The following is a 26232-nucleotide window of genomic DNA, read 5'->3' on the forward strand; positions in this document are numbered from 1 at the left end:
AGCTATCATCTGCAACTCAATGGAATACTGCTCTCTCCTCTGGGCTAGTGCTCCTGCCTCACACCTATCTCGGCTTCACACGGTTGAAACCAAAGCATTCAGAATCATTGGAATCTCCCGCGATGAAGCTGATTCTGAGGGCCATTCTCCCTCTCACCACAAGCAGGTCGGTGGTCTTTCTGTCTTCTACCAACTCCTGTCCGACCTTGCTCCCTCTGCTCTGTCTGTGCTCTGTCCCCCAAATATTCCTGCAGGACACACAAGATATTCCAGCAACCCTCTTCTGGTGAAACTGCGAAAATCAAGACTCCCTGCTCACCTTCACTCTTTCATTCCTCTTTTCTCCTGCCTCTGGAAGAAACTCCCACACTCTCTTCAATCCCTCTTCTCGCTCCAGGTCTTTAAAACAGCTGTTCACCCCAATCTCGTCTTCCCTCATCCAAAACATTGATCTTTCCTAACCCGTTAAAACACCACAAATCTGCCACTTTCAATCCCCAACTTCTTTCCTGAAATTCCTAGTAGTGAAATTCTTAGTCGTGTTCATTTGCTTTATACCGTGTACCCCGCCCTCTTCCCCAAGCCACCCCCCCCCCCCCCCCCCCCATATATATATACACAGACTTGGCATTTAATATGGAATTTTTTTTTTTCTTGACTTGGGTTTACTTTCTTAACTCAGTATATCAATCTGGTGAGTTTCTTTTACACTTTGGTGATTTATTTGTTAAAAGAACCATGTCACTGATTGTCTGTCGCAGCAAGAAGTCAACAACAGGATTATATAACAGGTGGCGTGGCAAAATGTACGGACAGGTGCATTTGACAATTGGCTTCACAGTGGGCTATACAAGGGTTGTTGCGTACTGTATTAGTGGAAAACAGCTGCTGCACATCTCCAAAAGTTATTGCCGCTTCCTCTGGAGATGGTCCGTCAACTCGACAATGCTGTTTGTCATGGAGTGGTGGCTTTACGAAATTACGGCATGAAAGAGCGTGCTGTTGCTCGGCAGTATGGCATCACTCAAGGTCAGGTGTCAAAGATCCTGAAACGAAATGCTCAGAGGGGTGTCCCTACTCCAATACCGAGGCCAGGACGTCCCACAGAACCACAAGGAGGGATGATCGCCAGCTGCACCGGTTAGTCCGGAATGGCCATACCAAGTCAGCTAATCGGCTTAGGGCTGAGTGGCAGCAACTGACAAATGTGCCTGTATCCAGAAGGCTAGTCAACCAACGACTGGTTCAAGCAGGCTATCGTGCCAGGCGTCCTCTGAGAAAGCCACGCCTGACCAGACAACACCGCCAGCGCCGATTGCAGTGGGCCAGAGAGCACCATCAATGGCAGCCAGGACACTGGAATCATGTGATCTTCAGTGACGAGTCTAGAATTCTGGTCTATCGTCAAGATGGCCGCGTCCGAGTGTGCAGACAAGTGCATGAAGCCTACAACAAAGATTGTATAGTGCCAAGAGTCCAAGCTGGAGGTGGTGGGGTGACCGTTTGGGCTGCTTTTCATGCAGGGGGCAAAACTGACCTGGTTGTTCTGAATGGGAACCTGAACCAGTTCAAGTACAGGGCCATTCTGGAAGAAACATTGCTTCCATTTGCTCGTGCAGCCTTTCGAGGAAATTTTGTCTTCCAAGATGACAATGCGCGGCCTCATCGTGCTCGCATGATCCAACACTTTCTTCCTGACCATGGTGGAGAGCATAGGGAGTGGCCTGCCATGTCCCCGGATATGAATCCGATAGAGAACTTGTGGGCAGAATTAACGCGTCAAATCGACCACTTGGACCAGCAGCCGACCTCTGTGCGTGAATTGCAGCAGGCTATTGTCACTGCATGGCAAGCGATTCCTGTCCAAACCTTGGCAAATCTCGTGAACAGCATGCCTCAACGTGTACGTGCTCTCCTGAATGCGCTCGTGGGGGTTACACGAAGTACTGAACTGTAATTTTACTGTCCGTAATCCCAGTCGTAATTTAACTTTTGTTTTTGTTTAAAAAAAATTTTGGCTAATGTGCAAAATAAAGAGATATTCTGGAAAACGTACAGAAGTTTAACACAGTACTGTCCATGAATTGAGTTCGATATCAGTTTACATCACTTTCAAGGATCAATTTATTTGTTTCGAAATGTCAAATGTGGTTTTTGTTTCCTTTAAAGGTCCCGTTAACAAAATCTAGAATAATTTCAACATAATTCCAATGAACTTTTGGTTCTAAGACATCTTGAAAAGTAAGTTCACCCCCATAAAAAAAATATTCCATATTAAATGCCAAGTCTGTATATATATATATATATATATATATATATATATATATATATATATATATATATATATATATATATATATATATATATATATATATATATATATATATATATATATATACATACACTGTATATATATATATATATATATATATATATATATATATATATATATATATATATATATATATATTATAATATATATATATATATATATATATATATATATATATATATATATATACATATATATATATATATATATATTGTTGCGGATATGAGGATTGAGTTTTTTTGATTGTGTTGTATTGTATAGTAAATGGTTGTGAATTATTGTTTTAGTCTGAGCCCTCCTTGCTCCAGTGTGTATAAAGGTCAAAGGGCGTTCCGGTAGTTAATTCAATAAAGCATACATGAAGGACACTATAATATCCCTGTTCAGTAGTTTATTTCCTTATTCTGTGTATTGGGTTAAGGCTTTGTCTTCCATTAAAATGACACTCCATTGCACCAAGTGAAATAAGATAGATTCCCTTCATTCTTCATTCCCATTCCCAAAACCTCCATTTCCCCTTTCGTCATGGCCAAGCCTCGATTGCCAATATTACATCCCCTCCAAAACCACCATTGAACATGTGCTCGGGTCGGGGAAGAAAGGCGTGCCCGCCCGTCGTCATCAAGGGCGGAGCCAGAGGGTCGCGCGACCAACCAGGGCCGAGGTGAGCACACCAATGGGCGTGTCCTGAAGGCCGGCGGCTTGATCGCCGGAGGCGTTATAAAAGCGCGTGCGCAAGGTACTGCGTGAGAAGATCCAGATGAGCTTTGGAGAGAAGGTTCAAGGTCAATTACAAGCAGTTGCGCCAGAGACGGCAGACGTGCCCTGAGGTGAGCCAGAGAAGCAGCTTTGGCTCCACAAGCAGCGTTGACTCCACCAGGCAGCTTCAACCCGTTACCCCGCGGGAACCAGATAGCGGTGGCATCGGTGGCCGTCGAGGTCCAGCCGACGTCCCGTGCGGGATCAAGCCCGAACCATCTGCCCCAGCTGAACCTTCCCATTCCTCCTTCCAGCATTCATTCCTGCCATTCCATCCTTCTTGTGTACGTGAGTTTGTTCTGTTTGTTCTGTCCTGGGTATTTAATTAAGTTTGTATAAGCTAGTATTTTCACTGTGTCACCTGCTTTTTCCATGTTCCCTGTATATAACTTTGACTGCTCCTTTTGCTTGTGTGTGTAAATAATAAATCCCGTTACTCTTCTGTACGTCTTCTTCTTCCTCTTTACATTCGGTCGGTTTAGAGGTTTCCAAATTGAATATCTGTGGCGCGATCCGGCCAACGTTCGGGAATCGGGTTTAGTCGGGGAAAACTGTTCGGCCGCGGTGCCTCCGCTCGGCAAACAACATCCTTATCCGCGGACCGTAACAATTGGTGTCAGGAGTGGGATCGGACCCGAAGCGCGCTTAACGCGCTCAAAATTACGAGCTACTGAAATTTGTTTTGTTTTACAAAACCCGAATTTTGAAATCACGCCATGGCTGGTCAAGGCGACGGGATGTCGGTGGGAGAGATAGACGGGGTAGAATCGACCCAGGACCTCGGGGAAATGTATGTGGAGGAAGGGGAGGAGGAGAACAATGGCAATGTGGTTGAGGAGGTTTCAGGCGCGCAAAATGGCGCCCTCGCGCACGTGGTTGAAGAGGCACAAAATGGCGGCGCTGCGGTAGTCGAGACCGCAGCGCTGGGGAAATTGAACCTCTTTGCGGCGCAGATGATGGGGTATATGGAAAAAATGGAAAACAGAATAATGAACGAAAGGAGGGCTCAGGGAGAAATGTTGGGAAATCTAATTGAAGGGTGGTGTAATAGAATAAAAGGGGACAAATTTAAGGACATAACTGCCCAGGCCAAATAAGTAAATGAGGGACTGGCGAGGGACAAAGTCGCATATGAAGTAAGGGAAGCGGAGAGGGACAGAGACCGCGGGTTGAGCGAGCAGGTCCCAGGGGTGCACGAAGTGGTAACGCGGGTCGAGAAGCGCTGGTTGAGCGAAGCGGAGAAAAGCACGAGTACAATGACGGGGGCAGAAATCGCGACACGGGGTTTGGAAAAGCCGGAGATCGATGAGGTAGAGGGAATTTTATTAAAGCCAGCGGTCGTCGAGGTGAACAAAGAAATTATGGGTATAGTTGAAATTGGAGAGACCAGGGACTTAAAAGAGCAACAATCGGAGGAAGGAATGGAAATTGCTCAAAGTCTAAATGCACATCCTGATGCCATACTTGCTAATCCTTATAAAGATTTGCAGGGTTTGGTGCAGGGAGGAAGAAGAACCCCGAAGGTGAGACGGGCTGCATGTGGTGCCGGGAGATTTTGTAAAAGGGGGATTGGCGCGAAGAGAATAGTCGCGCGATTGGGGTCAATATGGCACCCGGGCGTTGGTGAAGGGTCCGGTGTGAGTGGAAATAGCATGCGTGTGAAAAAAAAGTGTGCGTCAAGGGGTGAGCGTGTTACGAAGCACGAGTGTGATACCGAGTGTGAGCGAGAATGCACGTCAGGGTGTACGGAGTGTGACACAGGGAGTGAGAGCAATAAAAAGTGTGCGTCAAGGGGTGAGCGTGTTACGAAGCGCGAGTGTGATACCGAGTGCGAGCGAGAATGCACGTCGGGGTGTACGGAGTGTGACACAGGGAGTGAGAGCAATAAAAAGTGTGCATCAAGGGGTGAGCGTGTTACGAAGCGCGAGTGTGATACCGAGTGCGAGCGAGAATGCACGTCGGGGTGTACGGAGTGTGACACGGAGAGTAAAGTGGTGGTGGAACGTGTGCGAGGAAGCACACCTGAGTTGGTCGTGGCGCGGGTGTGGGGAGAGCCCATCTGAGCGCGTTAGTGGGTGGATGCAAGGGTGCACGCCCATGGTGAGTGGTACGGAGTACGTACCGAGGGAGAGTGCGCAAGACGGTGCGCGAGGTGTGTTAAGGGAGTGTGCGAACGGCGAGTGTGCGCGACAGGTGTGGTGTGTAACAGGGAGTGCGTTGGTGGAATGTACGGACGGCGTTGGAACGCCGGGTTTTGTGAGTGTCAAAAGGGTCGCGTGTGCGTGTGGGCATGCGAGTAAAGCATCGACATTGGACGGGTTAGCGTTTAGGGCGACGGATAGCCGATGCGAGCACTCGGGGCACGGTGCGCTTTGTTGGATGCAAGGCCCGGCGCGGATCGATGCTGCGTCGCTTCTCTTCGAAGCGTCGTTGCCGATTCGGGCTTGGCCCCGCCCTGCACGGTCGAGTCCGGGCTTTGTCGGGCGAGGCGACCGGTCCGGTTCAAGGCCGAGTGGGAGGAAGCGGCACGGTGCCCCCTGGCGGGGACGGGGTTCCGACCGGGCGAGATTGAGCCATCCGGCCCGGGACCGCAAGGTACCGCGCCGAGATGGTGCGTGGAATCTCGGCCCGACCAAACCACCTCCCTTGAACCGAAAGCCGGACGGATTCCACCTGCAGGTGACCAAACCACCCGCGTTCATTGCTCGGCTTTGTAAAGCCGAGTTTAATGACGTCATGACGCACCGAGGCTAGGATATAGCGGACTGTGATGATGATGATGATACCGATAGTGTTTTTGATCCAAAATTTAGAAAAGTGAATAGAATTGGCAGTAATTGGCAAATTTTTGATTTGTTGCATTTGGACGAGCAAAATTGGTAGTGGGAAATGCCCCGATGTGGTGGGATGGCAACTCTGCCATCTCTCACGCAGGGGCAAAGGAGCACTAGATTTATGGGGTTTATGGCAGTGAAAACTAGCCCGGGAGGGTTAGGATAAAATGATAGGGACCTAGAAGATGACTTTAGGTAACGTTAAGATTAGGTAGTGACACTGATACCTGTAGTGGGGACGCAGGTAGATTAGAGTGGATGATAATGACGTGGTATGTGCTTAGTTTAAAGGGAAGACGGGGAGCACTAAGTTAGCAGGGCAACAGGTAGTTTAGATGATGCCGTGTGAGTGTTGGAAGTGTATTCAGAAGTGTATTGTGAAAAGTGTGAGGAACAGGTGTGATTGCACAGGTGTGCAACTGGACAGGTGGATGGAGCAGTGTTTGAGTGAGTGATAGTGATGAGTATTGTGCTGACCAAATGGTCCAGGAAGGAAGGAGGGTGCAGGTGGCACCAGGTGTGATTGCACAGGTGTGCAACGACAGGTGTATGAAGAATGGTTGTGTGAAATACATGGAGTGTGGAATATATGGAGTATTGGAATGGATGGTCGTGGAGTGAGTATGGTGGAAACTATGGAGTGGAGTGGATGGTGCGAAGGTGTGAATGGGGGAAGGATGGACCCCCATCATGAATACCCGGGGAGGGTCGTGTAAGTGTTAGGTAGAGGGTACAGGTAAATTGTGGTTGGATATTGGCATCTGTGGTGCGAGGTGAAAGAATGGTGTTTGGATGGGTGCATTAGTGTTGTGGAAATGGCTGGGCGTGTAGCCTGTTAGTGTGTGTAGTTGGTTTGGGCACTCCACCACTGTGAGGATGTCGGCCAGGTGAGGCCGCAGGTGGGCTCTGGGAGCCGGTAGAGTTGTTGTGGATGGGGCCCGAGGATCCGGAGGACGGACCCGGGTAGCCCAGTGCCAGAGGGCACCGAGGGGTGACAGAGCCAGGAGGGGCCTTCCCCAGTTAGATAGGTTAGGGTGAGGATCTAGGTAAGCTCGGGTGGCAACTGCAGTGGTGGAGGTGTGCAGGTGGGTAGACCTGCTGGGAGAGCTACACGCCCCAGTCCTGAAATTGTGCAAGGGCACAGGGAGTTGAATCGGGGGAGTGAGACCCCAAATTGAGAAGCACCACAGTTTGGTCAATGGGAATTGGTTTTTAGAACCCATAGTGTAAGATGGCCAATGGATTGGCAGGGAAAGACCCCGGGTAGTGTAAAGTGTATTAAAGTCATTTAGAAGATGGTTAGGATTGAAATCTCCTCGCACCATCTACATCCACTCACCTGAGATGACGTACCTCCACACCATGCCAGGTTGTTTTTATTATTTTTATGATGCAAATGTTTGGATTGTGAGACGCATCATGACGTGGGTGTGACATTGTGCTTTGATGTTCCATCTCTGCCTCCTTATGAGGATTGATGATGAATTGGGTGATGGCAAATTTTGGCTAGAGGGATTGTTGTGACGAATTTGGTATAGAAGAAATATGGGGAAGACGTGACAGTAGTGACGAATTTGTAAAGGTGTAGATTTTGTAAATATGGGGTAAGGGCAAGGGTAGTGTAGGTGACAGGGGGGGTGACGTACGGTAGGGACGAGCTTTCTCACTTTGCTCTCCGTACGCACTTCACCTTGCATTGCCTTATTGATGTGTACCCTTGTGACCTTACCCCTCGCTCATCTGTCTTCTCCCCCTTTTGTCTCCCACATGAGGACCTGTGCGCCACTGGGTGCCGAGGGGAGCGTGCGTGAGTCCGCCATTGTGCGCCCGGAACTCCCAGAACCAGCTGTCTGCATCGATGCACCACATTATGGACCACATGTCTGTGGCCGAGCACCACTTATGGACCCCATGGGTTGGGGCATGGCCCCTCTGCTGGAACCGGCCATGAAGGCCCGAAATCTTGCTGGCGGACCTCGATCACAGGGCACCGATGCCCCACAGGTGAACCATACATAGTCGGCCCCTGTGGGCCATAAATAAATACAAATGGACACGTTGGGTGCAAGTTTTATTACAAATAGGCCGCCAGCAAAGGAAGATGACAACACCAGGAAAATAGTAATAGCCAGCGGAGGGAGCCGAAGAGCAAGAGACCACCTGCAGGGTTAGGGGTTGTTGATTTATTTTTATTGATGAACAGTGATGACTGTGCACCGATTGGTGCTTGAGGGTGTTTTGGTGCGTTTTGGGTGCTTTCATGGTGCATTGATGCAGAGCAGACTGTCTCCCCCCCCAGAAAGAACAATCACGGGTCCTGGGTTAGTTTTGTAAATAAAATAGCGTCACTGTAAATAATGCTCCCCACCGTCAGTGTATAGTTTGAAGACCATTCCGCAATTCGGTTAGCTGTGGGCGTGAGTCTGTTAGGTAGGGTGCAATGGAGCAGCGGGACATATTTATTTATGTTTTAAAACTGTCGCACTCAGGGTCAGGTTAAAAGTAGAGGGAACTACACCTACGTGTCACACTAAGTTAAAGTTATAGGCCCGGGACGTGCCTAAGAGGAGGAGGGTGCAGTGTTGCGGATATGAGGATTGAGTTTTTTTGATTGTGTTGTATTGTATAGTAAATGGTTGTGAATTATTGTTTTAGTCTGAGCCCTCCTTGCTCCAGTGTGTATAAAGGTCAAAGGGCGTTCCGGTAGTTAATTCAATAAAGCATACATGAAGGACACTATAATATCCCTGTTCAGTAGTTTATTTCCTTATTCTGTGTATTGGGTTAAGGCTTTGTCTTCCATTAAAATGACACTCCATTGCACCAAGTGAAATAAGATAGATTCCCTTCATTCTTCATTCCCATTCCCAAAACCTCCATTTCCACTTTCGTCATGGCCAAGCCTCGATTGCCAATATTACATCCCCTCCAAAACCACCATTGAACATGTGCTCGGGTCGGGGAAGAAAGGCGTGCCCGCCCGTCGTCATCAAGGGCAGAGCCAGAGGGTCGCGCGACCAACCAGGGCCGAGGTGAGCACACCAATGGGCGTGTCCTGAAGGCCGGCGGCTTGATCGCCGGAGGCGTTATAAAAGCGCGCGCGCAAGGTACTGCGTGAGAAGATCCAGATGAGCTTTGGAGAGAGAGAAGGTTCAAGGTCAATTACAAGCAGTTGCGCCAGAGACGGCAGACACGCCCTGAGGTGAGCCAGAGAAGCAGCTTTGGCTCCACAAGCAGCGTCGACTCCACCAGGCAGCTTCACCAGGCAGCTTACCCCGCGGGACCCAGATAGCGGTGGCATCGGTGGCCGTCGAGGTCCAGCCGACGTCCCGTGCGGGATCAAGCCCGAACCATCTGCCCCAGCTGAACCTTCCCATTCCTCCTTCCAGCATTCATTCCTGCCATTCCATCCTTCTTGTGTACGTGAGTTTGTTTTGTTTGTTCTGTCCTGGGTATTTAATTAAGTTTGTATAAGCTAGTATTTTCACTGTGTCACCTGCTTTTTCCATGTTCCCTGTATATAACTGACTGCTCCTTTTGCTTGTGTGTGTAAATAATAAATCCCGTTACTCTTCTGTACGTCTTCTTCTTCCTCTTTACATTCGGTCGCTTTAGAGGTTTCCAAATTGAATATCTGTGGCGCGATCCGGCCAACGTTCGGGAATCGGGTTTAGTCGGGGAAAACTGTTCGGCCGCGGTGCCTCCGCTCGGCAAACAACATCCTTATCCGCGGACTGTAACAATATAAATATATATATATATATATATATATATATATATATATATATATATATATATATATATATATATATATATATATAAATATATATATATATATATATAGTTGAGGATCTCAGACGTCGGCCTCCCCAGGGGGGATTAATCCCCTTGTCTTTTTACTAGCCGACGCGATCCGGGGGCTATCACGTTCCTTCCGGTCGGTGTTAAATAGGGTTTTAAGCCGAATTAGTCTTATTACCTAAGTACTAACACCGGCCGTGAAGCAAGGAAATAACCCCACCCGAACCACGGTTTCAGTGGACACGCCGAGCGATTAGCGAGCCGCGATTCGGGCCGTTAACAGGTATTAACCCGATTGGAGCGGTTGTGATCTTGCCACGCTTACCCAATTGAGAAATCACTAAGACGGTCAAATTAAGAGGAAAACAGGAAGAACAGGTAATTTATTACACTTTGTACAAATAAGAAGAGGAAGAGAAAGAGCAATGTACAGTGAAGAGGAAGAAGCAGATACACAGGGCAGCCTTATCCAGTCTTATACTTATCCCCTGGACACGGGCCCGTTCGCACTCAGACTCACTCTCAGACTCACTCACACAGGTTTGTAGATGGTCGGGTTGATGGTCCACCGATGGCGTCCACAGCTCGCTCCAGTCCCCGACTCGTACTACGAAGCAGCTGGTGATGGTAGACGGCAGGCAAGATCGCCCCGTGTCGGTGGCGTGGATCGGACAATTATACTGGGGTGGGGGGGATCGGTAAGCTGGCGATTATACTGGCGTACGTAATAGTTGTCCCGGCGCCTTATACGCGCTCCCGGTATAGCTCGGTACAATGCGCCACTCCCACAAGTCCTCTGCAAGGCGCCGCTCCGGCAATGTTTTCCCAATGTCACCAAAGCCAAGCCAAGTCCCAGTTCTTTGCCACTGCCGTATGCACGCGAGTCCTTCTCATATATCGAGTGCCGTTCAGTCCTCTTGGTAAAACGCAATCGTGCAAGTCCTTGGACAGTCCTTCAATACTGGCGCCTTCCACAAAAGTCCTCCTCGCGCAGTCCTTTAGAGGGCTTTGCGCTCGCGGTTAAATAGCGCCGCATTAGCCAACCCTCTCGAACCTCTAGCCACACCCTTACCACGCCTTTTAGCCATGCCCACTCGAGCCCTGGTTGATTGATGGGGTCTTACCGGCTCCGCCCTTGATGTTTGCTTGACGTGGCCACACCCCCGACCTCACGCTCCGCCCCCTTTTCGGGCCTTACCTCGTGGCATTTGGGCTGGTTTGAGCATCCTAATGCGAGGGGCAATGGGGTGCAGACTGGATGGGCGCAATGGGGCATGGGGTGCAGACTGGATAGTGCGCAATGGAGTCGATTGGAGGGAGGGCTGCAGAATGAACGGGGCCTACTCTTATTTGTTTGACACAACGCAGATGATAACTATTGGAAATGGCCTTATCTCACATATACTAAGAAATAACTAACGTTCTAAGGTGACCTACGTGTTGCATGTGGCCTAACTATGGGGTGCAACCTCTAACCTTTAATGATGTTACCTGTGTGGGTTCTCAAAACATAAATATGTATGTATATATATATATATATATATATATATATATATATATATATATATATATATATATATATATATATATATAAATAATGAAAGTACCACCATGATTCATTAAAAGTAAAAGTAATGCGATAAAAAATGAATGGTGAGGTACAACTAATTTCTAATTTAAGACGTCTCCACACAGACACAAATACAACAGGGGAATGATAAAAGAAAATAAATTATTTTGTTGAGTCGGCCGGTACCCAGCTCTGGTGCAAAATGTGTTGAGGGGCTTGTTGGTCGTCACCGCTGGTGTAGCCACTCGCACGGTAAGCGCTCCAACAATGGCGCCGAATCCCCACTTCTAAAACGCCCAGGCGTGAAGCAACCAGTCAAACGGCCCTTCCTCGCTTCCACTGCCACAAGCAACGTGGTTCCAGCTCCCACGAAAAACACCACCGTCCAACAACACCCCCTCCTACAACGTTGCAAAGGTTCACAGAGCTCTGAAAAGTTCTCTTCACGAGCGCACACGAGACAAAGCGCCCGCCCAAGACAAAAGCCAGACCGAGAGAGAGCCAAGACCCTGAGCGAGAGTCTTCTTCTTCCTGCTCACGAACCTTCTAGCTCTGCCGTCACTCTGTCCAATCGCCGAGCTCTCTTGAAACACCCCATGGTCTTGCTTGACCAATGACGAACTTCGGGATGTGGCCTGCCGGCTTGCTATCCTGTGGAGGTGGAGATCATTTGCCGATTGGCTCTACCTGCTTGTAGGGAACGATTGTTGTTATTGTTGTAACGAACGTGAGTTTTTTTTGTGGCCGGCCTTGTTATAATTGTCAAAAAATAGGGAGACCCACAGGGAGCAATCACAGACTGGGGAAAACTAACTTTAATCCCTACCTCATTAACATAGCTCCACCACCCGTACGAAGACACATAAACAATCTTAAGCTCCAGTTTCCCTGCTTAATACATCGAGATATATCCTGTGCATCCACGGTCCATGCTATTACTATACAATCCTACCTTTACTATGGTATTTCATCCTCTACCCCCACAAACGTAACAATATGCTTGATTTTAATCACAAAACCAACACCTGCCTGACAACTTGCACTTTCTTTTTGGGCCACTACAGTGAAACTTATAACCAGAGCCTCATTCCTCAAGATGGGATAAACCAGACAGATGAGTCTCACTGAGTGCCGCAATGTCTATCCCACATCACGCCACTTTACGGCCAATAATAGCCATTCGACGTTTGAGGCGGCTGCCCTTGTCTTTTAGTGTGCACACATTCAAGGCACTGAAATTTAGCGTCTTCTTGTTACATTTGCTAGACTTGTTGGTGCTTATGCTTTTATTTTTATTTATTGTTTCCCGACCACAGAAATGGATGACCAAACTGCCACGGTAGGCAGGTAAGCCTAAGTGTACAAGCTTTCTTTGGGGAACTTTCTATATCCCTTTCTCCATCTGGAGAGAGCAATGCTACCCCTGAAGAGGGCTGCTCTGAATCCCAAGCAGGATATGAATGTCACTATTGCTCCTGGTCAATAACAAAACGACGATCACACTTGGACCGCCATACGTGTGGACTCGTGCCTTGGTGCTCCCAACAACATCAACTGCCTATCCCCAAGATCACTCCACCCTCGCCTCAGGACTTACAGTCACATGAAAAAGTAAGTACACCCCATGTAAAGTTTTGACTTTTTCAACATATTTCAACATACAGCTATTTGATCTTCATTTCTACAATATTTAGAGATAAAGGTGATATAATATAACAAATATCATGAAACATTTACATTTTGTAGTCCATTGTACAATTTAAATAAACATAAATGCAAATTTCGCATGTGGAAAAAGTAAGTACACCCCTACATTTATCACTACTTCAAATACCTAAAATTAGAATCAGGTGCACCAGCTCAGGTGCAAATGATTAGAACATCGTTAGAGAGGATCTTGGAGGAACCTGTCTTATTTAAATCTCAGATATTTCGTTTGGTTTGCTCTTTGTTGTTGAAGTGTGCGGCGTCACCATGTCTAGATCAAAAGAGCTCTCTGATGCCTTCAGAAAGAAGGTTATAGATGCCTACGAGTCTGGGAAGGAATTTAAAAGGATCTCCAAACAATTTGAAATCAATCATTCGACTGTCCGGAAGATCATCGACAAGTGGAGAAGATTCCAAACAACTGCCAACTTGTTCAGGCCAGGCCACCCCAGCAAGTTCAGCCTGAGGGCAGACCGCAAGATGCTGAAGGAAGTCTCTAAGAACCCCAGAATGTTATCACGGGACCTACAGGTAGCTCTTGCCACTGTTGATGTCAAAGTGCACGAGTCTACCATTAGAAAGAGGCTGCACGAATTTGATCTAAATGGGAGGTTTGCCCAGGAGGAAATCTTTGCTGTCCAGAAAGAACATCAGGGCAAGACTAAAGTTTGCCAATGAACACCTAGGCAAAGACCAGCACTTCTGGAACAATGTGCTCTGGACAGATGAGTCAAAGGTAGAGCTATTTGGCCACAGTACCAGAAGACATGTTTGGCAAAAACCAAAGACAGCATTTGACCACAAGAACCTGATACCAACTGTAAAGCATGGTGGTGGAAATATTATGGTTTGGGGCAGCTCTGCTGCATCAGGGCCTGGGCAGCTCACCATCATAGAATCCACTATGAATTCTTCATTGTACCAGAGGGTGCTTGAGGATAATGTGAGGCCATCTGTCAGAAAGTTGAAGCTCAACCGAAGGTGGACCTTGCAACATGACAATGAGCCTAAACATACCAGTAAATCCAACAAGGAATGGCTGAAAAGAAAGAAATGGAGGGTTCTGGAATGGCCAAGTCAAAGCCCGGATCTAAGTCCCATCGAGATGTTGTGGGGGGATTTGAAACGAGCTGTGCATGCAAGAAACCCCTCAAACGTCGCACAGCTGAAACAATTCTGCTGGAGGAGTGGACAAAAATTTCTCCCAGTCGATGTCAGATACTGGTAGACAGTGATAAGAAACGCCTACTTGAGGTTGTTTCTGCCAAAGGGGGCAATACCACCTATTAGAGCCAAGGGTGTACTTACTTTTTCCACATGTGAAATTTGCATTTATGTTTATTTAAATTATACAATGGACTACAAAATGAAAATGTTTCATGATATTTGTTATATTATATCACCTTTATCTATCAATATTGTTGAAATGAAGATGAAATAGCTGTATGTTGAAATATGTTGAAAAAGTCAAAACTTTACATGGGGTGTACTTACTTTTTCAAGTGACTGTAGGTAAAGATGAATGATGAGCAGGTGCCAATGCAGGGAAAACATGCACAGTGAAGCAATTAAAGTGATAGAGGTGTGTGCTATCCCTCTCCCCCTCGATATTCCTGTCAGCATTGTTGGCTGCAGGTGCAGTAAATGAAATGTGAAATCTGATGCTCATTGGTACAGCAGACTGGCCAGGTCGTCAGTATAATGACGGCTGCCCTCGATGTCCAAAGTGGACACATTTGTCTGCAGATGCTGTGCAGTGATGCCTAAGTTGGTGCCACCACTGACTTTCATGGGCACATTTATCCACGATGTAGCACGGCGCAGGCTGACATACAGGTGCCGTTTCATGTCTGAGTATCCTTCTCATAGCCTTAGCCAAAAGAGGCTTCCCCCATAAAGCAGTTCGGATCCGTTACTCTGAACAAGGGGCCAACACTAGGTACTGTCAGCCGGAGCCGGCTGAGTCCGGCATTCGCATAGGGCAAGGGCGTCACTCCTGAGGTAGCTGAAAAACAGCTACCCAACTACACGCCCAACATGGCTAAACCCATCACACTTTGTTATATTGACACAGATAAACAGAAAGCAATTGAAGCACGGATAAAAAGGACATCTGGGTCACAAGCCTGTCACCATCACCACCACCCCTACTCCTCCCTCCTCCTCCTCCTCCTCCTCCTCCTCATACCCCTCCCCATCTCATTAATCCCACATACCAAACACGCAAACAAAATCATACCTACCTCCTTACATTCAAGAGCAATTTTAAATTTTCAATGTATGGATTCAACAGAGAAAGGGTATCATGTCTACCTTAGTCCTTACTTCGGTATAGGTATAGGTATAATTGACATAGCACTGCACAATTTGTTAAATAATTATTATTTTACAAAACGTGATCCAAGGAGATTGTAAACATGAGGCACTCACAGTTTGAAACATGAACAGAGTTGTGCCGATGTAACGGAACAGCTTGTTGAAGCGAAGCTCGAGGTACTGTGGGAAACCATTAGCAAATCGAACCGTTAATCACATCCTTCTGGTTTAGCTGCTTCAATGCACACATTCACTATAAAACGACCATTTTGATTTTGGCTGTACACACATATCTCATTACGTTATAAACTATAAAATTAGAAGAGGTACATGCACAAGGAGTAAAATTAACCAATGAGTTTTTTTTAAATGGCCGCCAAAATTGCTGAAAGTTCACAAAAAAATTTTTTAAAGCTTAGATATGATAAGAAATAGTTTAAATTTTCAATTGATCTTATTAGGTACCGGTACCATAAGTTGAAAATTTAAACTACATCTTGTAGATAATATGCAGTTCTTTCATTATGTATTGATACTCACATGCTTGGCACACCTGAGCTCCTCACCACATAGAAAGCTTTCATCCGCAGCTCAATGGAATACTGCTCTCCCCTCTGGGCTGGTGCTCCTGCCTCTACCTAGCTCAGCTTCACGCGGATGAAACCAAAGCTTTTAGAATCATTGGAATCTCCCGCGACGAAGCTGATTCTGAGGGCCTTTCACTCTCTCACCGCAGGCAGGTTGGTGGTCTTTCTGTCTTCTACCGACTCCTCTCCGGCCTTGCCCCCCCAGCCCTGTCTGTGCTCTGTCCCCCAAATATTCCTGCAGGACGCACAAGATCTGCCAGCAACCCTCTTATGATTAAACTGCCAAAATCAAGACTCTCTGCTCACCTTCACTCCTTCATTCCTCTTTTTGCCCGCCTCTGGAACAAACTCCCTCACTCTCTTCAATCCCACTCCTCCCTCCAGGTCTTTAAAACAGCTGTTCACCACCATGTCTTATCTGCCCCCATCCAAAACCTTGATCTTTTCTACCCCCGTTAATACACTCCAAAACCACCTCTTTCAATCTCCGATTTCATTCGAGAAATTCCCAGTAGTATTCATTTGTTTTATACCGTGTACCTCCTCTCCCGCCTCGTGCATCCTCCCACAGGCCCTTCCACCAACCACCAATGCTCGCGCCCTTCCACAGATCTACTGATACCCCTGTTCTCTACTGTTGTTGTGCTTGTGTGCTTCCCGCTCTCTCCCCATCTTGTCTCCCGCTCTCTTTATTATATGTTTTATGTGTCCGTATATGTTTTTTGTGTTTAATGTGTTAGCTCTTACACGAGCCTCGACTTTGTATACAAAAAAAATCTAAATTCAATATTTAAAAAGTTTATCGCAATTTATAGCAATTAGCCATTTTGAGAAAAAAATGGGCGCTCTGGTGAATTTCGAGTTGGCTAATCGACTGCATTTAAAGAGTATCGATAAACGAATGTCAATGCCACGTTTCATACTAGTGTCACCATGTGAACTATTCACCATAATAATGGGTGTTGTCCACCGAGATATAATTGTCACACCAAACAAAGGCTCTAAAAATGGTAAGTGCTGCTTCCTTGCTTGATGCTCAGTGCATGGAAAGAACAGAGCACAGCACGGACAACCATAAGTGGTGAATAATATCTCAGGCTTTTATGGACCTAATGGCCTCCTGCCGTGTTACAACCAGGAATCTAGATGCTGGAGTAGGCCATTGAGCTCATCATGCCTGTTCCACATCAATACCTAAACAGAAGAGCCATCGACACGTCAGCGATTTGAGAGCGCCGGCATCAATCCATCATCGTCATTACCGTCACCGTATATACAGTTACGAGTATGATATACTGTACATTCATTTATTTACAAGAATGATACCTTTCGAAATCTTCACCAGCCATTATATATGTCTGCAACCAGCTGGAAGGAAGGAGCAAAAAGGGGGAAAAAAAAAAATGCTGCATTGGCCGGGAATCGAACCCGGGCCTCCCGCGTGGCAGGCGAGAATTCTACCACTGAACCACCAATGCTCGCGCTCATTCTTCATAAGGAAATGGATAATGTTGACATTCTCGTCTTTGGGCAGTGATCCGATGTTAATTCGTGGGAGTGTATCCCAGTGCGTGGGTTGGGTTGTGATGTCAAAGTCAATATTATGCGCGTTTCACAAGGTGGAGTAGCCGTTTGTTGGTTGGTCTCAGGCATCCTATTGTGCACTTGTGGTGGTGCACTTCCAATAATTAAAATATGATTTTCAGATGGAGGAAATATTTTCTCATTACATTCGGCCTTTACAGCCGGCGAAGCCGGTGTTGTGAATGAACGCGTACGTATTATGTTGAAAAGCCAGATTTTGCTGGATCCCTTGAGAATTTCGAAGCTTTGACGCACCAAATCGCTCAATGGAGGCCGCCATCTTGCGGATGCGGAAGTATGCAGCAACAATTGCGAAAAAGTTCAATATGAGTTTGTTTCACCGGTCTTTGTTTGATTCACAATCTTATGCACCTCTAATTTGTAATTAAAATACTTTAAGACCAACCTCGTTCCCCGGGCCTGCATGGGCCTGGTTATCTTCAACGAAAATCGTCACCAAACACCGGAACCAATGAGATTCGAGCATTTGAAAAAATATTTCAAAAACCAAATCGCTCCATGGAGGCCGCCATCTTGCGGATGCGGAAGTATGCATTAAAAAATTGCGAAAAAGTTCAATCGGAGTTTGTTTCAGCCGTCTTTTTTGGATTCACAATCTTATACACCTCTAATTTGTAATTAAAATACTTTAAGACCAACCTCGTTCCCCGGGCCTGCATGGGCCTGGTTATCTTCAACGAAAATAGTCACCAAACACCGGAACCAATGAGATTCGGGCATTTGAAAAAATATTTCAAAAAAGCTTATTACCGTTTCGGACGCTGAAAACGGCGTCAACTATTCTAAAATTGACGAAGAATTATTTTTTAGAAATCTCGCGGCCGTAGGGGATAGTTTTTCACGGCCGGAAATATCCGAAATTGAGACGGAATTCACCGAATTAATCAAGAAGGAAATTTTATAAATTTTAATCTCATCCAGAATGCAAATGGTGTCATTTTGAACCAGGTACGGTACCTACTACACATACCTACTACCAACTACCTAACCTCCTGATGCCATAGTGATGGGTAAAATAGTGGCAAGAGGCTTTGGCTTCGCCGGCTCATTGCGGCTTTGCAGTCGGGACTAGTATTATTATTATTATATTGCAAGAACACAGAGTTCTATGAATAAACAAGGGCGCGCAGTTCCAACACCGCTAACGTTACGATCGTGTGCGCACATGAGGGCACATCCGCCATTACCAAAGAGGGAAAAATTGCTCGGATAACCCGGATGTACATGCATTGGCGTACGAGTTTGAATGTAAACAATACGTAAAACTGTCACTCGTCAACGAAACCGTACCTAGGTTTATCTTAGCCAAATTATTGAAATAAATAAGAAAAAAGTATTTCCTACAAATGTACCGTGAAATGGGGTGAATCGGACGGCAAGGTGAATAGGGACACAAACTGAAAAAAAGTTCGGAAACCTTTTTCGCTGAAAATTGATAATACTGATTTGATGATATTTGGGTTGAAAGTGTTCTCTTGTTTAAAAAAAAAAAGCAACTTATAGTCCCTATTAACCCCATATATGGGTTAAATAGGAATAAATAGGATTTTTATGGCTGTCCCTATTCACCCCGTTTACGGGTGAATAGGGACAGTCACTAATACAAAAAAATAATAATCAAGAAATAGGGACAGTTTGGAGAAACTTTTTATCCCATATTTTTTTTCATTGGCACCATGGTTTATATTATGGGTGCATATTATGTGCATCCATCTGAGCTATCAATTTAGCAAGAAGTTGGAAACTCAGGATTGTTTCTTTATTATTTTTTTGTATTAGTGACTGTCCCTGTTCACCCGTAAAACGGGGTGAATATGAATAGGGACAGCCATAAAAATCCTATTTATTCCTATTTAACCCATATATGGGGTTAATAGGGACTATAAGTTGCTTTTTAAAAAAACAACAGAACACTTTCAACCCAAATATCAACAAATCAGTATGGTTATCAATTTTCAGCGAAAAAAGTTTCCGAACTCTTTTTCAGATTGTGTCCCTATTCACCTTGCTGCCCTATTCACACCATTTCACGGTATTTGATAAAAGAGTGTATTTTCCTACCTTAAATTGCCAATTTAGGGCTGGATGCCGATGTACAGCTTTGAACAGAAATCATTTGTATCGGCGACATACACAGTTACAATGCAGTGAGTTAAGCTTTAACTCGGTAAGCTAATACAGTCTATTCCATGCAACAATCCGGGGTAACACGATAACAATCATTCTAAAATGGAAACAAAATCAGTTCAAATGTCGAAAGTCACATGATTCAGTGTCATGAGTGTAAGCCTATTCAATTCACATGATTCAGTGTCATGAGTGGAGGCCTATTCAATTCACATGATTCAGTGTCATGAGTGTAGGCCTATTCAATTCACATGATTCAGTGTCATGAGTGTAGGCGTATTCAATTCACATGATTCAGTGTCATGAGTGGAGGCCTATTCACTTCACATGATTCAGTGTCATGAGTGGAGGCCTATTCAATTCACATGATTCAGTGTCATGAGTTTAGGCCTATTCAATTCACATGATTCAGTGTCATGAGTGTAGGCCTATTCAATTCACATGATTCAGTGTCATGAGTGTAGGCCTATTCAATTCACATGATTCAGTGTCATGAGTGTAGGCCTATTCAATTCACATGATTCAGTGTCATGAGTTTAGGCCTATTCAATTCACATGACTCAGTGCCATGAGTTTAGGCCTATTCAATTCACATGATTCAGTGTCATGAGTGTAGGCCTATTCAATTCACATGATTCAGTGTCATGAGTGTAGGCCTATTCAATTCACATGATTCAGTGTCATGAGTGTAGGCTTATTCACTTCACATGATTCAGTGTCATGAGTGTAGGCCTATTCAATTCACATGATTCAGTGTCATGAGTTTAGGCCTATTCAATTCACATGAGTCAGTGTCATGAGTGTAGGCCTATTCAATTCACATGATTCAGTGTCATGAGTGTAGGCCTATTCAATTCACATGATTCAGTGTCATGAGTGTAGGCCTATTCAATTCACATGATTCAGTGTCATGAGTTTAGGCCTATTCAATTCACATGATTCTGTGTCATGAGTTTAGGCCTATTCAATTCACATGATTCAGTGTCATGAGTGTAGGCCTATTCACTTCACATGATTCAGTGTCATGAGTGTAGGCCTATTCAATTCACATGATTCAGTGTCATGAGTGGAGGCCTATTCAATTCACATGATTCAGTGTCATGAGTGTAGGCCTATTCACTTCACATGATTCAGTGTCATGAGTGGAGGCCTATTCAATTCACATGATTCAGTGTCATGAGTGGAGGCCTATTCAATTCACATGATTCAGTGTCATGAGTGTAGGCCTATTCAATTCACATGATTCAGTGTCATGAGTGTAGGCCTATTCAATTCACATGATTCAGTGTCATGAGTGGAGGCCTATTCACTTCACATGATTCAGTGTCATGAGTGTAGGCCTATTCACTTCACATGATTCAGTGTCATGAGTGGAGGCCTATTCAATTCACATGATTCAGTGTCATGAGTGTAGGCCTATTCAATTCACATGATTCAGTGTCATGAGTGGAGGCCTAGATTCACTTCACATGATTCAGTGTCATGAGTGGAGGCCTATTCAATTCACATGATTCAACTTGCTCAGAGTAAAGTTTGTCACTTTTGGAGGAAATAACTTTGACAAAAAGATTGTGAAAGGTTTATTTATGTCATCAAACAGTCAAACTACCTGCCGAGTGTCGGACTGACGTGACTGAAATAGGCCTAAGCTTATGCATCATGATGTGCATTTGACTTACATTGCGCTACCGACTACATGCTGAAAAGTCACGAAACGAAGTCAATTATCACTAAAAAAAAATATTCCAAATACTCACTTGTGGTGAGAAATATTTATCCTCACTTTTCTTCTGCTGTAGCAACGCCAAACGGCACAGGAATGTGGCATTTTGGCAGCAATATTCTTGCAGCTTTAGTCCATCACTTGCGGTAAAACATCAACAAAACTGGACCGTTGCGGTGTTTTGAACGTTGCGGTGTTTTGAACGTTGCGGTGTTTTGAACGTTGCGGTGTTTTGAACGTTGCGGTGTTTTGAACGTCGCGGCCGGCTGACGTAAACAGCGCTGATTGGTCATGGTAATGGCGATTGGCGGCGCACACTTCGAAACGGCACAGGGTCACGTGATAGGTGCGCACTCTTCTTTATTTATAGAACTCTGTGTGCAAGAAGCAATACGATACCCCCGCCAGCTGAATTAAATGTATCTTTACCATTACCAATAATTCTGTGGTACAATAAGTTGTATATTATTTACTCATATAATTCTGTGCTTTTGTTGAGTTTGTTATTCGCACGACTTTCGGGGACTTCCTCTTCCGGTGCACTGTTCCATACACCTCCTCTCACGGACATGGTCCAGATCTATCACAAGTATATATTTCACTTTAATGAAATAATGATTTTAAAGATCGTTAAAAAGAATCCATAAGTTTAGTGCTATTGACGCATCCTTATACACCGCCCTGTTTAACATGTCCAATAGTACTGCAAAACTGGAGGCTATTGGAAGTATTACGAAGGCGATTTGTGTTGAACAATGATCAGGTATATAACTCACTTTAAACAACGGTTTAACGAGTTTAAGGCAAATAAATACATTTCTGGTTTTACCACCGTTTTCCCCAGTGTCTATTACACCACCCTATCTAAAATGTTACATTTGTTATTTGTGCCTGTTTGGGTCCTTTGAGAATCCTTAAAAACACTAAGTTTCCTCCTTGGAGTGATTTTAAAAATATTTTATTTGGCTGACAGACAGGCAGAGTGAGAGTACAGACTGTAATGGTATTACATTAGTTCATGGAGTTATAAATAGAATTATATACCGTAAAGCCAGTAATATCTCTCGAAGCAATATAAATTATTAAATATATATATGCAATCATACACGGAAGTAGTGCACAGACTACAGCACAGCCGCGATGACAAACAACAACTGTTGTTCGTGTGAAATCCGCGACTCTTAGAGACCTTCTCAAAAATGATTCTGAATTCCTATGGGAGCCGCACCATCAAATTGTATTTGATCATCTGAAGAATGAGGTGTCGGAAACATCTCTTCTCCACTACTATAAGCCAGAGGAGCCAGTCTACCTCCAATGTGATGCCAGTCTTCAAGGCCTTGGTGCAGCATTGCTTCAGGCCTATGGAAACCAGCTAAAGCCAGTGGCGTATGCAAGCAAAACTCTAACAGATACTGAACAACGTTACGCTTGCATTGAACGTGAGCTATTGGCCATCGTGTTTGGCATTGAACGTTTCCATACCTACCTGTATGGTCGGAGTTTCATTGTGCTCACCGATTATACACCGTTGTTGATGATCATTGACAAGCCATTGATGGCTGCCCCACCGAGATTGCAACAAACGCTTGTCAGACTCCAAGGGTATAACTTTACAACGGAGGACCACCCTGGGGCAGACAATCAGCTTCCCGATGGCCTATCCCGCCTTCCTAGTCCACTCAATACAATGACAATTGACTTGGACCTGCGTGTTGACTTGGTCCGTTTCTCTTCTGAGAAGTTGTCTCAGCTACAACAGGAAACACTTCGTGATTCTGACCTGAGTCAACTTCAAGACTTTATCAGTGGATGGCCAGACCATCTGAAGGACCTCCCAGAGGCTCTTAGGACATACTGGAGTTTTCGGGATGAGCTGTCAATTGAAAATGTCGTAATTCTTAAAGGAGAGAGATGAGAAACGACATTCTGCAGAAACTCCACTCAGGCCATTTTGGACATGAGAAAACTAAACTGCTAGCGAAGGACACGTGTGCTGGTATAACGTAAACAAGGACATTGATCAGCTAGTGGAATGCTGTCCTACCTTCTAACGACACCGGAAATCTCAGCTGCCTGAACCATGACAGCAACATGACATTCCGCTCAGACCGTGGAGCAAAGTCGGATGTGATCTGTTCTATTTTGATGCAGCTCAGTGGCTCGTCATCGCAGATTATTATTCCAAATTTCCTGTTGTTCGCAAACTGCCCAAGTCTGCTCCCAGTCGCACGATTATTGCGACCTTGGGACAGATTTTTTCTGAGTTCGGAATTCCTGATACGTTTATGAGTGATAATGGTCCTCATTTCTCCAGCGCAGAATTTCGTTCATTTGCTGGGAAATGGAATTTTGACCAGGTCACTTCATCCCCAACATACCCAAAATCTAATGGACTCATTGAGCACCAAGTCGAGACAGTGAAATCTATCCTCCACAAATCAAAAAGTGCGGGAAACGATTTTCATCTGGCACTGCCAGCTTGGCGGTCCACCCCAGTGAGCTACAGCTTGGCAAGTCCTGCTCAACTGCTAATGGGCAGAAAAATCAAATCGCTGGTACCAACCAGAATCGCCAACGTGCACGACGATGACAACGTCATCCATGAGGAGCTGGAGAGGCGCCGCTACTTACAAAAGCTCTACCACGATAGGCATGCTCGGACACACGAAATGTCGGGCCTATACTCTGGGCAGCGAGTTCGCGTTCAGAACCACAACACCCATGGTTGGGAGCCGGCCACGGCTCTCCGCATGTGTGAAGAGCCACGGTCATATTTGCTCGCATCACCAAATGGTCAAACTCTCCGACGCAACCGAATTCACATTCAGGAGCTCCCGGCGCGTGCTGCGGTGCCCCCATCAATCTTCGAGCCAAAACGAGAGTTCTGAAGCCACAGTGAGTGGGAACAGTGAACCATCTACAAGGTTTGATATGAACCTGTGAATCATGACTGTGACGTCACTTGTGCGACCAGAGCAGAGATGGTTCATCAATCTCCCTGGCAGCGTTCTGCCAGTTTTAGTCACAGGTTGCCTCCATCACAGAACCTGACAACTGTCCATGCAAGGTCTGGCTGAGCTGTGAAAGCGCCATGCCGTCTTGATCTATAAAACACTTTGCTTTTCTGATGTTTGCATTTATACACTTTGGCTATTTCGTGTTAACTGCTCTGGGTTGCTGGTGTAGTGTTGTAATGATCCACTGACAGTGCAGACATGTAATAGTGGGGCGGTTTACCTAGGATATTCAAACCTATTGTGCATTTTTTTTATAAAAGCACCAATTTTTGCACAGAGGTAGACCAATATATTATGAACAAATTTGGATGTGGAACCATCGCCCAACTGCCCCCTGGCGGTCGTGGCGGCCATTTTCCAAAATGGCCGCCATGTGGCTGCCGAGGAAGACTTATCCCTAGGTGAATGAGATGTCCTGAGTAAATGTGCAAGAAAAAATGATTGTTTTGAATCTGCAATGTTGTGCAAACATTATGTTGCGTGTTGTTGCTAATGTAGGGTAGCACTTAACAACAAAGAAAGGTGCCCATGTGTTTTTAGAATCTTATCTTATTATTGATTTATTGAATTATTCATAGATTAGCATAACAACCATGACAAACATCTCTCAATTGAACATGTCCTAATTCACTTGGATTCTGAGTGCTCCTTTCATACAACTTTGTCATGTTCCATTTCCATTTGCTAATCCTGTCCACCTGGCACGTGCTGCCCAAATTGCGAGACGCCACATCATCGGAGATGCCAAGGTGTTCAACGGGTTTCCTGCAGGATGCCAACAGGACTCCGTGCCACCCATGATGCTTGCCTTGGTCAATATGATCTTGGAAGGTCCCAGTATCAAGCACCAGAGTGAAAGCACAACACCAGCGGCACTGAGCATCGCCCAGCTCCTCAAGTTCAACAGCGTGCAACTGTCCTGCAACTGGAGGTGACGGTCCTGGTGTACGTGCGCTCTCTGCGCCAAGCGTCGTTTGCGATGTACCTAGATGCCCTGCCAGAACTAGCAGTGTGGTTCCATGCCCTGGATCACACCAACTACGCGCGCTGGATTCCTGTGCATCTGCGAGACATGGTGGAAATGCCGACGACACACCCTGAAATAGCCCCGGAATTCCGAGCTGGGAACTTCACCGTCCAGAAGACGAACAGGTCGTTCTCCGCCATCCCCGTCGATCAGACCCACGAGCAGAACAATGCTGCCATCAAAGGAGACGGAGGTGCAGTGGGCCTGACTGACAACCCCAGTGCTCTACGACGGTGGATGGTGGCAGGACCAGAGGTTGCCACGCTCATCGAACAGTTCCACGATGAAACTGACCCGGGGAACAGACCACAAGACACAAGGCACCATGACCAGTCAGCAAGTGTGCAGACTGCTTTCCTGAAAGATGTACAGTCGATGGTCAACGTGATGGAAGACTTCGGGAATCCATTTGAAGAGGAGAGTCAAGATCTGCTGGTACTCGACACCAAGGAGATCGCGCCACCTGGAGCTGTAGACGCCCTCCGTCATGCACACGAAGTGGGTCAGCTGCAGTTTGACAACTTCGTCAGAGAACGCCTGGTGGAGAGAACGAAACCCATAGGAGATGCCATCCACAGAAACAAGCTGAAAATCTTCGGTCAGCCTGCTTCAAAACCTCCGGGAAAGGGCAAGCAGCAGATGAAATCCCTCAAGAATGACGTGGACCTGTTCTCTCGTCTGTATATCGGGTGCCAGAACCGGGATGGGAATCTAGAGGAATTCTTCCAACATGAAAACCAAGCCTGCCCCCCTGCACTATCAGCTGGCGGTGGCATCCGGCTGGGTGTCAAGAGTGATCTTCTCGCTTGTCTAGTAGACCTCAG

General features: G+C 45.8%; 1 protein-coding gene and 1 non-coding gene across 2 annotated transcripts in view; both read right to left on the reverse strand.

Moving 5' to 3' along the window:
• SLC5A8 (solute carrier family 5 member 8) overlaps nucleotides 1-26232 on the reverse strand; it is a 77025-nt gene that overhangs the window by 39402 nt on the left and 11391 nt on the right. The window contains exon 2 of the mRNA XM_068123312.2: nucleotides 15434-15499. Within this exon, the coding sequence (XP_067979413.1) occupies nucleotides 15434-15499 (66 nt within the window). The remainder of the gene's footprint in view (nucleotides 1-15433; nucleotides 15500-26232) is intronic.
• TRNAG-GCC (transfer RNA glycine (anticodon GCC)) lies at nucleotides 17314-17384 on the reverse strand. Its single transcript has one exon. It is a non-coding gene; the product is annotated as a tRNA-Gly (tRNA).

Source organism: Myxine glutinosa, chromosome 7, assembly GCF_964187855.1.
Source record: "Myxine glutinosa chromosome 7, kmMyxGlut1.1, whole genome shotgun sequence".
In the NCBI taxonomy this organism is placed as follows: Eukaryota; Metazoa; Chordata; class Myxini; order Myxiniformes; family Myxinidae; genus Myxine; species Myxine glutinosa.